This window comes from Psammomys obesus, unplaced genomic scaffold (assembly GCF_907164565.1).
Source record: "Psammomys obesus unplaced genomic scaffold, mPsaObe1.curated_primary_1811, whole genome shotgun sequence".
Taxonomy (NCBI): Eukaryota; Metazoa; Chordata; class Mammalia; order Rodentia; family Muridae; genus Psammomys; species Psammomys obesus.
This window is the reverse complement of record NW_026594263.1, coordinates 1,978,613-1,997,237: the sequence shown is the minus strand read 5'-3', so window position 1 is coordinate 1,997,237 and position 18,625 is coordinate 1,978,613. Positions and strand designations below refer to the sequence as shown.

The 18,625-nt window shown below is 36.9% G+C and overlaps 2 protein-coding genes across 3 annotated transcripts in view; one reads left to right on the top strand and one right to left on the bottom strand.

The window, feature by feature from the left end:
- Positions 1 to 17,543, bottom strand: part of Atg4a (autophagy related 4A cysteine peptidase) — a 55,345-nt gene extending 37,802 nt beyond the window's left edge. The window contains exon 1 of the mRNA XM_055618372.1: positions 17,502 to 17,543. Within this exon, the coding sequence (XP_055474347.1) occupies positions 17,502 to 17,517 (16 nt within the window). The 5' untranslated portion in view covers positions 17,518 to 17,543. The remainder of the gene's footprint in view (positions 1 to 17,501) is intronic.
- Positions 17,544 to 18,096: 553 nt separating this feature from the next.
- Psmd10 (proteasome 26S subunit, non-ATPase 10) overlaps positions 18,097 to 18,625 on the top strand; it is a 9,092-nt gene continuing 8,563 nt past the window's right edge. For both annotated transcript variants that reach the window (XM_055618374.1, XM_055618375.1), the window contains exon 1: positions 18,097 to 18,244. In XM_055618374.1, coding sequence (XP_055474349.1) covers positions 18,131 to 18,244 — 114 coding nt within the window. In that variant the 5' untranslated portion in view covers positions 18,097 to 18,130. The remainder of the gene's footprint in view (positions 18,245 to 18,625) is intronic.

Below are 18,625 nucleotides of genomic sequence, written 5' to 3'. Positions count from 1 at the left end.
AGTACCAGAAAATAATTTAACGTGAGTCTTATGTGAAAGAAAGAGGTAAGGATAAAGGGCAATTCACAAGGCAAACATTGACAATAATTGGTGTTGCCAAAATTCAACAAAAGGGAACTCAATGGGTATTGAAAGATGAAATTTGAACTGGTGTTTAAAGCTTTACTTGACTTTAGCAGATCTGAGAAAAGAAAATACTACAGATGAATAGAAGACTATGTATATATACTCATTGGAGATGGGGGTAGGTCCTGGGCAATATTGAAATGTGAGAAAGAAGTGAGATGGGATTGTATTAAGGAGTGTTAAGCTAGCCAGCACAGCTCAACTCTTGGTAAAGACATTGATGGCTTTTAGAATTCTTGTATGTAACCCTAGACACAGACCCTTTAGAAAGACAGGACAAAAACCACTAGTTCCACCCTAGAGATGAAAGAAAATTAGGAGAGGTAATACAACTACCAAAGCCCAGACAGCTAGTGAACAGGACTCAAACCAAGTTAATATTATTCTCCATCCAGTATTCTTCCTGTGTTATACTTCTATTATGATGCAAACTATATCCAAAGTACTAAAGACACAGACACCAATGAAAATGTAATAATTGAGGCCTACAATGTTCAAGGCTTGTCTTTACATGGCTAGAAACCAGATGTCATAAAACAAACAGGAAAGTGGTACCCACTACTTATAGAGGAAGTAGACAGACTGAGGTTAGACAACTATACTTATATTTAACTGGAAATGACCTAAAACTACCCCAAAAGTAATAGATACCAGCAGTATAATTCATATATTGTATATAGAATTTTCCAGACAGCTAAAGGTAATGTTTTGGAAATGGTTCCTAAGCAAACATCATTTTATATATTTTTGCGTTTTCCTAAGGCATTTTTGTCTTGGTAGTATTTCTTGCCCTTGTTAATTAAAATTTTCACTTCTTACAATGTAATGGTTATATGATCTGTTATTTCAGGTCAGTTTTCAATGAAAAAGATGTGAAAAAGCCGAAGAGCAAAAGGCCATGGGATTTTCTATACTACTTTCTATGGAAATTACCAATAATAATTTCCTAAGAAAATCCTAAGATAGTTCATTGATAGATTATTCTGAAGAGATCTCTGCTAATGTCACTAAGTTTAAAAAATGTCCTAGTATCCTAAGGCTCTGTAAAGTCTCAGGGAATGTAGTGATCATCTGTCCTCTGTAGCTCTGTTCATAATGCTTTGTAAGAACCATCCCTAAGGTTAATCAAATATTTATCAAATGCATGAGCATACTAAAAGTCTAAAAGATCAGATATAGTAGTATATGCCTATATATGCCTGTAATCCTAGCACTGAATCAGATGGATCAGGAATTTAAGGTCAACCTTGGCTAGATATCAACCTTGAAGTCATCCTGGACTACATGAGACCTTATCTCAAAAAAAAAAAATAAGCTGGTTTTTATGTTCATATATACATCAATGTTAATCTTTAATCAGTACCTACCAAGTGATCACTCCTAGGCTAGACCCTGGAAATAAGTATACCTTTGGATATGAGAAATAAAAACGTTAATTTGTATACAGGATGATGAGAAACTATACTAGGGTCAGTGGGAGCATAGATGTAGTTTCCTTAAGCCAGTTCGGGGCCTAGAGAAAGCTTTAGAAAGAAAGATGACAGTAACTAAAAGGAGAGTTTATCAGTTTATTCAGGGAATAGATGCTAGAGTATAAAGAAGTGTGAACCCAGCCAGGCACAGTGGCACAAACCTGTAATCCCAGCACCCAGGGAGGCAGATGCAGGCAGCTCTCTGTGCATTCAAGGTCAGCCTGGTCCACAAAGCAAGTCCAAAATAGCCAAGGCTACACAGAGAAACCCTGTCTCAAAAAAAAAGTATGAAGTAGGGCCAGAAGGAAACTTCTCAGTTGGTAAAGTGCTTGTTGCACAGGCATGAGATCGTGAGTTCAGATGTGCAGCACATACATAAATCTGGGTGCAGTGGCATGTTCATGTAATGCCACTGCTGGGACGTGGACACAGCTAGATCTCTGGCAAGCTGTCTTAGCCAATTGGTGAAGTCCAGGTTCAGTGGGAGACCCTACCTCAAAAAATTAAAGTGGAGAATGACTGGAGTAGATGCAACCTCTGGCTTCCATATGCATGCATACTCATGTGTACAACCACCACATGCATTCATTCACCTGCACACAACCACACAAATATGGACACATTACATATGGTACACATGCATGGAACCCCTGTGTGCGCGTGCACGCACACTTACAAACAGAAACTTAAACCAAACACTGACTGAACTGAGAGCAAAGTGAAAGAGGGAGAAATGGAGAGAGAGTAGGGAGGGGAGAGGAAAAGGGATGACATCATGCAGAAACTGGCAAGTGTTGAGGCTATGGAAATTTTCAGCCCAGAAGATGCTGATCTTTGCAGCCGTAGTAAGGATTCTGGACTCCACTCAGGCTTCATGGAGCCTCTGAAAGATTTCTAAAACCTCTATAACTACATATATAAATTTACAATTTTACAGATGGTGTATATCAAGTTACTGTCCATTAGACCTGATACGCTAGGGTCAGAAAGAAGGGAAGGAGGTCCTCCCCTGTTAGTGGACTAGGGGAGGGGCATTGGGGAAGAAGAGGGAGAGAGGGTGGGATTGGGAGGAGAAGAGGGAGGGGGGGTCACAGACAGGATACAAAGTGAATATATTGTTATAAGTAATAATAATTAATAAAAAAGAGAAAAAAATCTTGCCTTTTTTAAAACTATATACCATTGATTAAACGCTGTTAAGAAAACAAAAACAATGAGACAAAGACAATTTTTTTTTTAAAGATGAGGACAATGCAGCCACTTTTGATGAGAACTGATAGACTAAGATCAGAAAGGAGAGGAGAACCTCCCCTATCAGTGGACTTGGGGAGTGGCATGCATGCAGAAAGGGGAGGGAGAGTGGGATCGGGAGGGGAGGAGGGAGGGGCTTATGGGGGGATACAAAATGAATAAAGTATAATTAATAATAAAAAAAGAAAAAAATGGTGTTCTGAAAATGGTTAAAGGTGGTTTCTTTCTGATCCCTCTGGTAGCATGCTACATGTCAGACCACCTCAGGAGAAGTAGAATCTTTTCCAGAAACGTTATTCCTCATTTTGAGCCCATTCCCAGTTTTAAGCTCATTTACAATCACCTCCACTTCCTCCCATACCACAGGAATTTTCCTCATACCATTTTAGTATCACAATTCATTAGAAAATGTTGCCAGCAGACATCTGATGTTTAAAAATTCTTTACCTTTGAAATAATGTAAAATTAAGTTAGCAAAGTAAAGTTTGGGAATTACATGAAATCACAAGTATACCTTCACTTTCAAAACTAAAGATGCATTACAAATGGATCCCAAAGCAAAGTTCTATAAAGTAAACTTAGTTTTCTTATTATTTTATTATCATTTGAACCATATTGTCCAAGAAAAGACAATTTGACACTATCCAAAAAGAATAGAACTTGTAAGTAAGTGGCTCCTTATCCAAAATGTGCATCATATATACCAGACACCAGGAAATTAAATATCCACAAGCATGAAAGATTCAGCTCACTGGCCAAAGAAAAAGGTTCTCTAAATCTCCCAGGCAGAGAAATGTATGTCCTCTTATAAAATGTTCAGATAAAAATTCCTTTATTAAGACATTCTTAAAAGAATTTGTAAATAAATATACCAGAACGATTCCACTTTTAGACTTAGTCCAAAGAAGTCAGCACTATGCTGGGCACAGTGGTGCAAGCCTGTAGTCCCAGCACTCAGGAGGAAGAGTCAGGCAGATCTCTGTAAGTTGAAGGCCAGGCTGGTCTATCTACAAAGCGAGTCCAGAACAGCCAAGGCTACACAGAGAAACCTGTCTTTTAAAAAGAAAAAAAAAAGTAGTAGTATGATGAATCCTAATGATCAGTGCCTTATTCAGCCATCATCAGAGAAGTTTCCTCCTGTAGCAGGCGACACACAGCCAGACATTACCGGGCAGGGGAGGGGAGGAGAGACAGACAGACAGACAGACAGAGATAGAGACCGAGACACAGAGACAGAGACATAGAGAGAGAGGGAGACAAACACACAGAGACAGAGAGAGGGGGAGAGAGACAGACAGACAGAGAAACAAAGACACAGAGGCACAGAGAAAGACAGAGACAGGCACACAGAGAGACAGAGAGAAACAGATAGATGCATCTTGGAATACTTCGTTCTATGTGGGATGTCTCCATAAAAATCCCTCTTTTCAGAGATCAGGAAACCCCAATGGGATGGAGGACACCAGGAGAACAAGGCCTCTAAATCAACTCAGCAAAGCTCATACGGATTCACAGAAACTAAAGCAGTAAGCAGAGGGCCAACAAAGGTCTGTACCAGGTCCTCTGTAAATATATTTTAGCTTTCAGTTTAATCATATTTGGGACTCTTGGGTATGTAGACTAGTGGGTCTATGATACTAATGCCTTATCTTGTGTTCTTTTACTTCTGTTGGTTTGCTTTGTAAAACTTCAATGTAATAGTTTTTGTTTTATCTTATTATATTTTATTTTGTAATGTTTTGTTGTTATCTTTTAGAAGCCTGTTCTTTTCTAAAGAGAGACAAAAACAAAATGGATCTGGATGGGAGGGGAGGTGGGGAGGAATTGGCAGGAGTAGAGGGAGGGAGAACTATAATCAGGAATTACTATATGAGAAAAGTATCTATTTCCAGTAAAAGAGAAAATAAATTTTAAAATACTTAAATTCACATAAACTTGTACTTTACTCTTTTTGGGTATAACTTTATAAGAAAAAAGAAAATGCTAAGTTTCTATATTAGATTTACGTCCAAAACATACTAGTAATAGACATCAAATTACATTAAGAATATCCTTTGTTAATTTCAGAAATTAAAATATGAACTTATTCCATCATCCTGCATACATATACATCAAATCTAATCATAAGGACTTAGGAACTTCAGATATTATTTATAAATCTAAATATGAGGCCTTTCCTTTTATATCATTCTAAAACCCTAGCTATATTTATAGATTTATTTTGACTGTGAATTCTGGCTTCATTAAATATTTTCCTATTACAGCATCAGTTGGTCTTTATCAGGGAAATGCATCGAATTTGTTCTTTTAATAAAAGGCTTGTGGGAGTGGCCAGGAGATGGTGCAATCATCCAAGCACTTGACCTTGCAAGCAAGAGAACATAAGCTTAGAATTCCTCAAACCCAAGTGAAAAAGTACCACATGTGGTGGTGTAATCCCAACATTGGGGAGGCAGAGAAAAGAAGAAGATCCCTGGGGATCTGACCAGCCCTTTTTGCCTAGTTAGTGAGTACTCAGTCAATGAGAGAGCCTATCTCAAAGGAGGCAGTGTTTTTGAAGATGACTCCAAATACTGTACTCTAGTCTCCACACATAAGAGCACACACATACGTGTATATCCACACACATACACGTATACCCACCTATACACATGAATAAAAAGTATATGGGACAGGCCATTAGGCTAAGGTAGCTCCAGTGTTGTTGATTCCTACCTCAGCAAATCAGGCTCCAACCATGAAAACACGAAAATAAATTTTAATTTTAACCAATCACTAAGAAAATTTACTAATTAGAAACTCTCATCTATTCTCTAGGGGCTTTCCATTACAATCAATCAAACATTCACTTTGTCATCATTTCACACCACTCCCTAAAGCTTAAACCTCTTGTGGCTTGGAGATACCCAATTTATAAATCATACATAAACTTTAAACTGCTTCTGCATTACCTATGCAGTATACACAGTACCATAGGGCCCCTAGCAGTCTTAATTCCACAATAACTGCCCCTGATGGCTATTCTCATTCCTACCCTTTGCCATATACCATGACTTCTATAATGAAAAAAAAAAATTAAAATATTCCTCAGTTTGTACTTCTTGTCAGCACCCCAAGTGTTCTTTATCAGTGTCTCAAATGGAAAGTACCTTTTCTTTGTTTTGGTTTTTTTTGTTTTGTTTTGTTTTGTTTTTTGTTCTCATTTTATTTGTTTGATTTTCAGGACAGGGTTTCTCTGTGTAGCCTTGGCAGCGCTGGACTTGCTCTGTAGAACAGGCTGGCCTCAAACTCACAGAGATCCACCTGCCTCTGCCTCCCTGGGTGCTGGGATTAAAGGATGCGCTGCCAAGCCCCTCCTGAAAGTGACTTTTCTTATATCACATTTTAGAGTTTCTTTCTCTGAGGAAAGGTAGTGAGGCAGGCTAGAATTACCACAGAATGTTTCCTGTCACCATTTGCTCTTTTCAGCAGCCCTAGTATACAATCCCAAATGGGATAGCCCTGTAGTAGTAAGAGGCTGAAAAAAGAAAGAAAAAAAAAAAAAAAACAGGGTGAACTGCCTCCATGAGCACCAGGGGCTACTGTTCCTGGTGACTCAGTTCTCAGTCCTATAATGGAGCCCTCCAAATAAGAGCAAGCTTGCAGATAACCAAACAAAATGGCCCCACAACAGAGAATCCAGACCACCCCCAAGACCCTTGAAAAGTATCCATTTCAGATATTAAGTCCAATGAAGAACCTTATTGGTGTGCCTAACTAGGTAGGAGAAGAGGACTAATTTTTCAAATGTAGGTTGAAATTAGCAAAAAGAACAAGAGTGAAAAAAAATCATAAAAAATGATTATGATTCTAGGGGATGCTCTGTTGGTAAATAGTATAGCACACAACAAAAAGAGCTGAATTTCCATCTCAGAACCCATGTTAAAAGCCAAGCAGAGTGACATGTGTCTGTAACCTCAGCTTTGGGGAGGAGCTAGGATGGGTTCCTAAATCTCACTTGCCAGCCAGTCTAGCCAAATCTGTGAACTTCATGTTCAGTTAGAGAGTTTGTCTGAAAAAATAAAGGTGAGACACGTAGCAAAAATACTGGGACAATTTAGTACAAAAGCAAACATGAAAAAAATTAAATTTGCCTTAGACTATCATGGCTTTTTAGGATAACATGAAAATTGAGAGTCATAATAATGACCTTACTCAAAAGTTATAGTCCATCTATTGCAGTGGTCACAACTTGTGGGTAACAATCCCTTTTACGGGTAAAAGGACACTTTAAGACCATTGGAAAACACAGATATTTACATTGGGATTCATAACAGTAGCAAAATTACAGTTATGAAGTAGCAAATGTAAATAATTTTATGTTTGGGGGTTACTCCAACATGAGGAACTGTATTAAAATGTCACAGCATTAGGAAGGTTCAGAAATACTGACCTACTTTAAGAAGTCAAATGAAACAAAATTGATGGCCCATGCCAATAATCTCAGCACTTGGAGGCTTGAAACAGGGCTGCCATGAGTTCTAGACCAGTCCAGGAAATAAAGTGAGACCCCATCTTATAAAACTCCAAAGAAAATAACACACACACACACACACACACACACACACACACACACACAATGTATATGTCACAAAACTACAAAAACCATCTTTTTTATCCCTTATATGAGAAATCTAAAGATCAAGTCAGTTAAAACAAAACACAGTTGTGTTTGCCAGGAACTAGAAATGAGGATCAGAGTGATTTTACCTATTCTCAATGCTTCAATGGGAGAGAGACTGTAAGTAACACAGCCATGTTTTCTTTACGCAATGACTTTCATATTCTGATTCCAATAAAACATGGAGTATATTCACCTTTCCCTGTTCCTCTTACTAAATAGAGCTAAAACCATAAAGCATCATAAATAAATATATTCATCTCTCCTAAATCTCTGGGAGGTAGAAAGGACAAGGTTATTCAGGTTGCTAGGGGCCTTAGGGCCTAAGTAATAACATAATAATGAGTCCCCTGGGGTTGGTATTTTAGTAACATATGCTGAACCTTGTGACAGAGTAGTCATCAACTCAGCAATGCGGACACATGCACACAATAAATGTCCGTCAAAAAGGTAGGCTAGCTCCAGCAAAAGGAACAGGAAAGTGACAACATAAAAAGAAAATTTTTATTAGACAGCAATTATCCAGTCAAATATAACAGAAATTTAACTCCAATTCTCATCAGCAAAGTAGGGTGACTAGACTTCTACCTTCATCTGGCTTTAGTTACACATCACCTTACCTATCTCCCTGAGGTCATTTTAAAAGATAGAATGGAGATCCAGTACTTTTATCCATACCAGGCATCAATGAATTCCCCAGTACATAATGGTAATAGAAACCTTTCTCTTAAAGTCAGGGTAGTGTCAGTGGAAGCCTAGTGAGGTCCTTAAATTTCACCCCTACCTTGTAATAATGGCATCCCTATCCCTAAAATGAGTCTCAATGGATCGTGATGGGAAGAACTTGACTCCTATCCCCACTCAGCAACATAAAAATAATGTTTCTCTCACACACACACACACACACACACACACACACACACACACATTATAGTGGTGTCAAAATAAGAGAAGAAAATGATATAACATCCAGAGAGTCACAACATAATGATTTAAGTACACAGTTTAAAAGTACTTATGATACATAAAATCTTGAGTGAGAAAAAACATTGAACAGACACCAATATGGAAATGATACAAATATTGTAATTATTCAACGACTATTTTAAGCCACCCATCTTAAAATGTTTCAAAGAAGAGAGTCTCAACACTGAAGAAACAATTTGTAAAAATGAAGAGTCTCAGTACAGAAATAAACAGCATAAAAACATGAGCAACATTTTTTTTTGGGGGGGGGGGTCCAGACAGGGTTTCTCTGTGTAACCCTGGCTGTCCTGGATTTCACGCTATAGACCAGGCTGACTTCAAACTGAAAGATCCTCCTGCTTCTGCCTCTCAAGTGCTGGGATTAAAGGTATGTGCCACTACCTCCTAACTAACATTTTTTTGTTGTTTTAGAATGGAGAAATAATAATAATCAAAATTAAAAACTCACTGAATGATCTCAACAGAACAAAATAAGAAGACAGGGATTAAATCAGGAAAATTAATGACAGAATGATAGAAATGACTCAATCTGAACAACAAAGATAAATTGGAAAAAAAGTGAACAGAGATTCAGGGACATATGGGATTGCAACAGTAAATTAAATATCAAGGCTGTTAGAGTTCTATCAGGAGAAGAAAAAAAAGTGGTGTTTAAGAAATACACAAAATGTAACTGTTTAAAAAACCCACATTAAAAAGTAATTTATTTTAAAATTGACAGGAACATATGCTTTCAATTTGTGGCATATAATATGTTTTGACATATATAAACACTATGAAATGAATAAATAAAGCTAATTATAAAACATCCAAAATTTGGCAAAAAATGAGCAACATAATAAATCAACAAGATAAAATCAGAATACAGAGAAAACTATATAATAACAGCAGTATATACATTTGTCAAGCTCCCAAGAGACATTCACACAGAATTCATTTCCTGAGTCATATGAACAAATTAGAAATATTTGAAATGATACAGAATATGTTTATGACAGCAATGGGGTCAAAGAAAAGATTTCCAAACAATTAGAAATTAAACATCTTAGCTGCAAATAATCGATTGGTCAAAATGGAAGTCTCAAGAGAAATGAAGAAGTATATCTCAAAACATGTAACATACAGATATAATGACAAAAAAATAGCAGCTTTCATGGGAAATATATGTTGGGAATAGGTGGCAGGTATGACTATAAAGGGTTAGTACAGAAGAAATTTTTACACTGACATAATAATTCCTGGTTGTGGCGTTGCTTAAATAAATCCATACAAATGAAAATAACATGGAGTAGCTGGAAAGATGGCTCAGTCAGGAAAAGGCAAACATGAGGCCATGAGTTCAGATCCCTCAGCACACATATAAAAAGCAGGGCTTCATGATCCCCATCAATCATCTGAGAGGTAGAGGATCAGACAGATCCCTGTAACTCAGGGGCCAGCCAGCCTAGGCAAATTAGTGAGCTCCAGGCCAATGAGACACCTTGTCTCAAAAAACAAAACAAACAAAAACCTCAGGTGGAGAGCAACTGAGAAAGCAACTGACATTGATTTCTGGCCTCCACATCCACATCCACATCCACACCCACGAATATGAACGTGTGCATACATATACACCATACATATGAATGTACACACATCTGTACACCCTCCACACCCACTTTAAAGCTATTCACACATATTATTTCACATGCTAATGTTCTATCATTGTGACAAATAACTTAAAGGAAGACAGTTGAATTTGGCTCCCAGTTTCAGAGGTTTCAGCTTGTTGTTGGCTGGCTCTGTTGTTATGGGCCTAAAGTGATACTGAAACATCATGTGGAAGGGCAGGGCAAAGGAAAGATTCTCACCTCATAGCAACCAGAAAGCAAAAGAGAAAACAGGAAGAGGAGAGATAAAGCAGAACTTCTAAAAGCATACATCTCAGTGACCCATTTTCTCTAACCAGGCTCTACTTCCTAACAGCTCATTCAGTATGAACTCATCTAATTAATTATTCTTCATGATCCAATCACCTCTCAACAGTGCTAACTACTAGGAATCAAGCCGTCAACACATGAACCTTTTGGTAAAGGGACACTTCTTATCCAAACTACAATATTCCAATATCAGTTTCCTAGCATTGATATTGTATTGTAATCTATGGCCATACAAGCTTGAATGTGCCTTATTGCATCTGACATTGTATTATATTGTATTATATTTCTGTACAGTGCTGTATGAGATAAGCCTAAAGAAGAGTATAGAGAGCCCTTCCATGTTCTTGTAATTTGTTGTGATTCTTTTATTGTTCATAACAAAATGCAAGGAAACCACTTATAAAGTAAATGACCTAGAAACAAAATTATGAATGCTAACATTAAAAGTAGTAAATAATATGTCTAATCAAATTGCTATAACAATGTCAGTTTTATGATGAAATTGATTTTAAATGGTAATCTTTTGAAAATATCAGTGACATAAAATAACAGGGTCATTTTAACAGTGGCATCAAAAATAAATATTAAAATATCTCATCTAAAACCTGCTAAATGATCATTGTGAAGTAACAACAATAAGATACATAAATTACATTTTTAAACAGCCAAAAATCAATTGCAAAAAGCTTGAGGTTCCTTATTCAGACATTAGTTAGTAAAAAGAATGGAGGAGTTTCATGTCAGATAACTCTGAACCTATTCCTGTGGCTGTTGCGCAGTTAGTTGGACTGCATATATTCCCCATAAAGTATTCTCATGTTGTGTTTCACTGATTTCTTACCTCTACCTCAGAAAGAATACAGTGAGTAAACTATTTGGTGGTAATTAGAAAGAAACAAATGAGAGATAATTACTTCTCTCCACACAATCCAAAATGGTAAACACTGGCCACATGAGGCTATTTAATTTTAAATTAAACAAAATTTAAAAATAAATTCCTAAACACATTTTAAGTGCTCAGTATCCATGTGTGGCTAGGGGCACCGAAGTAGAACAATATAGATATAGAGTTTTCCTGTACAGCACAAAAATAATGTCACTTCTCTATAGTCATGCAGGTACAGCCCAAAGCCCTCTGACAGGAATTGGTATTGCATTATAATTCTATCTTCAGCAATAGTTAGCAGTATATTACAGTAGTTATGTGCTAGAGTTGGGGAGTAAAATTATCTGAATTTATACATTAATTCCAATTTTTACTAGACATGCTACTTTACTTGTATAATCCTGTCTTGTTTGTTCAAAATTTCATTTTAAAAATGCAGGGCCTGGAGGGTACTTGTACCTGCCTCAAAGGGTTATTATATGGATTGGATTGGACGAGACATGGTATCTGATACTTGTGCTCTTTGCATGCTAATTATTAGCATATGCTTTCAGTTTAGAAGGCTAACTTGCTTGTTCTAGGACCTATAATCTATGTGACCAGCAGAAAAGGCAATTGGGAATAGTCAATCACATGAGTAGCAAAGAAGTCAAACCCTAAGAGGGGTCCTGTATGCCAAGATAGACATAAACAGCAATTGCAGTATTCCTCCACAACTCGGGGCCAGCATCATAAAAGACAAGACCTTTTCCTGTTAGATCTATTCATCGTCTATGTTTTAAAACATAAAGAAGGAGCTTTCCCTTAGTGTCAAGGAACTCAGAATTCAAAGTTCACTGCCACATTTACCAAATAAAATAAAAGAACATTATACTGTCTATAAAAGAATATGCAAACAAGTCACTCAGTATGTTGGGAGCTATTTCTAGCTTTCTTTCTTTTTTTTCCTAAGCCATTTCTAGCAATTACATCACACTCCTTGATAAATTAGTATGGTTAAATGTCAGTATACCAATACCTTTGTGAATACAATAGGGCTACTCTGCCTCCGTAATAAACTGGATAAATATTGATAGATGACCTACTACATATGGGGCAAGTTTACTCTACACTGGTCATTAGCAAACTATAGCTACAAGACTAAATTTAGTCCCTCTTACTTTTTTTTACAGAAAACAAAATAAAAATGACTTTTATGCTTTGAAACAGTATGGGAACTACCTTTAACCACAATTGCTGAACACTGACAGGTTTTGGAAATTAGCTTTTGCTGCTGACTTGATACTTTATCTTCATGCATCCTAAAGTTAGAAAACAAAAATTCTAAGTGTAACTGGAGTAAAGTCATTTTAATGTGTAATGTTTTTAGCTATTATGGAAGCCAAGATGCTTTATATACGTCTGGTGCCGGGACAAGTCAAAAGGAGAAAATGCCACTTCATACCCACTATAGTGGCTACAATAAAAAAAAAAGAAAGATATCGATATGTATAGTTAATTGTAGAAAAGTTTTGACCCAAATGCATTATTTTGGGGAAAATAAAATAGTGAGCCACTTTGGCAGAGCCTGACACTTCCTCAAAAACTTAAGTGGACTTTAATAAACACAGATATTCCACAGCTAAATATGTACACAAGAGAAATACAAGTACATGCATGGATAGAAACTTTCACGCAAAGTATAGCTCCATATTTAGAAGAAACAAAAGATAATAACCCAAGTGACTGTAAACTGATGAATGAATAAACAAAATATGTTGCTGTCATAAAACAGAATATCATTCAATCATAAACATGAATGCAATGATGATATATGATTTGCATAAATTTTAAAATGATTACATTAAGTGAAAAAGCAAGCAATAAAAGACCACATATTTTTATTATCTTTTTGTAGTAAATGCTCATAAAATTAAAGTCTAATGTTTGTACAAGGGCAGGAAAAGGAAGAATGAGAAAAGACACAAAGCTTTTTTCTTAGGTAAAGCAGATGATGTAAAACAAGCTTTTGGTGGTGGTAACATATTTCTGTAAAAGTTATAATCATTAAGCTGTATGATTAAAAATTACAAGGTCAGAAACAATTTTAGTAGTTGTGAAGAACAGTGAGTAGGGAAAAGGGGTGACAGAGGAACATGTGAAAATTCAGGGAAAGTGTGGAAATATTTTGTATCTTGACTTTGGTGTTGGTTACATGAGAGTATATGTTTATAACCAAGTACATTGAACTTTATTTAATACCTGAACACAATACCTGAGATTTGTTATATATAAATGATACAATAATATAGCTGCCTCTTAGCAAAAGTTAAAATGGGAACAGTATCTCCAGTCACACACAAATATACAATATTTATTCTTCAAGTTCAGTCTGTAGTTCCAGCAGTAGATTTTAGACCTTAATGCAAGTGAAAAGGTTATTTCTATAGTTCAAGATCCATTTCCCTGCGCAGATGAGGATCTTTCACCTAACCATCAGTTGGAAGTAATTAGTCTCCGATGTAATGGCATCCCCCAAAGCAAATATGACAATAGACTTATATCTCAAGTGACAAGTATCGTCAGTTAAAATCCTATGCTCCTTCACCCCAGTGCAATCATAAGAAAAAATAGGCTTTTTAAAAATCCAAAATACCTAACTAGTACAGTTCAGAACTGCCAAGGTCATCAAAACAAGAAAAATCTGAGAAACTATCACAAGCCAAAAGCCTTTAAAGATACAGAAGCGCTGTGTGATTCATACTATCTATCATGGGTGGCACACTGTCCACAGATACACTACTTTAACTGGAACAAAATGTGGAGAACAGTTGAATAGAATAGATCAACGTGAATTTATCTGTTGTGATAATGACAGAAGAGGAAATTAAAACATTAATTCAACAAATGCTACTGGAACAATCCGGATAGCCCTGTGAAAAGAATTGACCTTAACTAACCTGATGTTACACCATATAGAAAAAATAACTAAAATAAATCATAGACTTAAATACAAAAGAGAAAACAAAATTTCTAGAAGAAAAGATGAGAAAAAAAAAACTCATTGAAATCTTAGGTACTCTGCAGTCTTAACTAGGTACAACACTAAAAATAAGAGGGGAAAACGAGCAAATTCGAATTTTTCAAAAATCAGTGTGAGTCCTGGTAACTAACTGATTGCAGTAGTGGCAACACTTGGGAGCTTGAAGCAGAATTGCACGCTTGGGCTACACAGTGAGTTGCAGGCCAGCCTTCACTATAGAGTGAGACCTTGTCTATAAAATAAATAAAATAAAATAAAATAATAAAATAAAATATAAAATAAAATAAAATAATAAAATAAAATAAAATAAGCTTTCACTTCAAAACACACTCCATAGTGATGACGGAGGAAAAATCTGAGCCTGGTGGCACAACCTATAATAGCAACTCAGTAGACAGAGGCAGGAGGATTTGCAAGTTTGAGACTAGCTTGAGATACACAGTGAGATCGTGTCTCAAAAAACAAAATAACACAGAACAAAATGAAACAAAGCAAAAAGGGGAAAGACATACTATGTATTGGGGATAAGTATTTGCATATTACATACTTGACAGGGATTTGGATTTAGACTATGGAAATAATTGTTACAAGGCAACAATTAAACAACCCAATATTAATATGAAAAAAAAATACTTCAGAAGCAGACCTTGTGTACAGAAGATACACCAACAGTTTATAAGCATTAAAAAATATGTTTACTACCCCTAGCCACTCTTTATGGAAATAAACATTGATACTATACTGTATTATTTCACATCAAATTAAATGCCTATAATATATAAAGGGAAAGAGACACACTTAAAATTCCAGCATTTGGGAGGTTGACGCAGGAGGATTGTGAGTTTGAAGTCACCCTGGGTCTCATCATAAGACTCAAAGAAAACAACAAGAAGCCGAATATACAGAAAGTCTCTGCTGCTTTGGAAAACAGAAAACAGTTTTGTAATTTCTTTAAAAGTTAAACACAAATTGTCCCATTACTCAGGAATTCCAATTTCTACTCAGGAATTTCCACTACTACCAAGAGATAAAAACAAATGTCCATACAAAGATGTGTACACCAATGTTCTAAGCAGCATTAGTCATAATAGCCAACAACTAGAAAAAAAAAAAAAAAAAAACAACCACGAACTTTCTATCAGTTGGTGAGTAGATACCCAAAACCGTATTACCCATAAACTGTAACATTATTAGGCAACAAAAGTAAGTACTTCCATATGCAACAATATGCTGAAGTCTCAAAACTATTATTCTGAGTGAAAGGAAGCAGACTCAAAAGACCACATATTACATGATTTCATTTATATGAAATTTTCAGAATGGGCAATTTTATATAGACAAAGAGTACATGAGTAGCTGCCTGGGCAGGAAGTAAAGATAAAGATGAACTAAAAATGGACATGAGATCCTGGGAGGATCAAAATGTTCTACAACTGATTCATTGTATCAGCTAATAGCTGCATAACCCTAAAAACTTACTAATAATCAATTACATATTTAAATAGATATAACTTATTTAATGTTATTTTTGTAGTGCTGAGGATTGAACCTAGGGTCTCACACATGTCAGGCAAATGCTCTACAACTGGGCATCCCTGGAACCAGTTGATTCTTATGTTATGTAAGTTATCACAATCAAATCGTTAAAATAGGGGGAAATGTGAAACTGGGTGGAGAATATGTGGGAATTCTCTATTATCTTTGCAACATTTGTTTTGAGACAGGGTCTTGCTATATGTATCCTTGCCTGGAACTTATATAGCTATGTAAATCAGACTGGCCTCAGACTCAGAGACCTATCTGCCTCTGCTTCCCAAGTGCTGGGATCAAAGGAATGAAACATTATGCCCAACTTTGCAACTTTTCGATAAATCTAAAACTATTCTGGAAAAATGTTTAAATTTATTTAAATAAAAATCAGAACTTATGGCCTTCAAGATGGTTCAAGAAATAAGCCTGATGAATTTGTGGTAAATCCCCAGTCTCCACATGAATAAAGGAGAGAATCAACTCCTAACAGTTGTTCTTTGACTTGCACACTCGTGCTAGGCATGTACACACACACATACACACACACACACACACACACACACACACACACACACACACACACACGAGAGGGGGGATGATAAGTTAGTAATGGTTGTGGCTCACATCTGTAATACCAATACTCAAGAGGCTGTATCTGGACACACAATAAGATTCAATAAAATAATTAGCATTTAAAAGAAAATGTTCATGGATTATCAGTAATCGGTAGCAGCTTTCTGTGTGCAGAGATATTTTCAAAGAGTTTCTGTAGATTAAAATAAATAAAAAATCTCAATAACTTAAGAACATTTGGAATCAATCTTGATGATAGAGAATATTAACTTTAAACCTCAATTAAGCAAAATTGTGTCTCCCCCAAAGAATTCTGTTCTCATTAATATTTCTGTGTTAAAAAGACTATATTCCACCGAGGGATGGAAAGATAGCTGAGGTCTTAAGAACACTGGTTGCTCTTCCAGAACATCTGGGCTTAATTCCAAGTGCACACATGACAGCTCACAACTGTCTGTAAGTCAGATCTCAGGGGATCCAACATGCACATCATATACAGACACACACGTAGAGAGAATACATATGCACATAAAATAAAAATAAAGGCTAACACATTATATATATATATATATATATATATATATTCCACTATTATTAAATCCCAAATTTCATCAGTTAACTTTTCTCATGATTTGTCTTCTACACTTGGTTTTACCATCTGCCCTGCAAAGCCTAAAATGATCTGGGTTTTTACAAAAAGTTTGCTAAGCCCTGTTCTATACCATAACAGAGAGACATAAACATAATCAGTCATTTTTAAAAATACACTTTTAACATTTTTTTCTAATGCCCATTTGGATATAAAAAGCTTATAAAAGATAATCTTTGCATCGTTTCTGCTGTGGCACTATTTGGAAATTCCCTTTAAAAAAAACCCACATTGTTAGTTTAACATTCTAGCAAAGCCTCGATGTAATTGCCATTACCATGTTATTAAAGTGACAACATCATACCCTGGTATCCCTAAGGTGACCGCAGTTAAGTAGCGATGTCACCAGGGTACAGACGTGAGGTCTCTTAGATAGTGGCTCCTATGGCATCACACCCTGTCCTTAGTATCACTCTGGCACATCACCTCTGCATGGTGTCATGTGTAGCCGCTGCTGTGGCAGAATCCTACTCTGATTCCACTCCGCCGGGATGCCTGTGCTTCTTTCTACTCCTTGGACAGTGGCAGGGAGGGGGAGGGTAGTCAGATGTTCAAGCTCAAAGTAGTACTCAGCTCCAACTACTGCCCTTCCGCCTGCCACTGCAAGTGAGGGCCCGTAAGGACAAGATCTTTAGGATCCCAGAATTCTCTTGCCCTGCTACATTTCCGTTTCATGTGATCAACTTAGCGGCCCACCAACGACCACCCACTCTAGCTCTTCCACACAGTGCCACCAGAAGCCGCTCCCATTACCTGACTCCATTCTCCAGCTGTCATCCTGGGCCAATTCCACCGGCAACTTGACTACGACTTTCTCAAAGGATTCTGGGACTTGTAGTTCCACATTGCTAAGAGCCAGAACCGAGTAGCTTGCAAATACACCTCCAGGACCGGAATTACCTTCAAACTTCAACTCCCAGTAGTTCCGGACCATGGGAGGGGCAACAAGGAAAGCAAGCCAAAGATTGGAGAATCTCTAGCTTTTTGATTGGTTGCCGGAACAGGAGACGTAGAGGGGCGGTCCTTGAGTTTCAGGGAGATCCTGGGAAGGCGAAATGGAGGGGTGTGTGTCTAATGTAATGGTCTGCAACCTGGCCTACAGCGGGAAACTGGATGAGTTGAAGAAGAGCATTTTGGCTGACAAATATCTGGCTACTAGAACCGATCAGGTAAAGCAGCTGGAGGGCCTGTCGCCTAGCTGCAGGCGTCAGTGAAGTCCTACGTGGTTTCCCGGTCCTGACTTGGTCCAAGGCCGCTTCTGCCCTCCTCCCGCCCCCTACACCCGCTCATAGCCTTAGGTTAGCTCAAGACTTGCTGTCCAACTCTGGCCCCTTACAGTTTCTGGTGTGTGAAGATTTTTTTTCCTGTTTGTGTGTGTGTTGTTGTTTGGCTGGTTGGTTGTATTTTTTTTTTCTTGTTTGTGTATGGTTTTTTTTTTTGGTTGATTGTTTTTTCTTTCTTTTTTCCTGTTTCTGTGTGGTTTTGTTTGTTTGTTTGGTTGGTTTCTTCTTCTTCTTCTTCTTCTTCTTCTTCTTCTTCTTCTTCTTCTT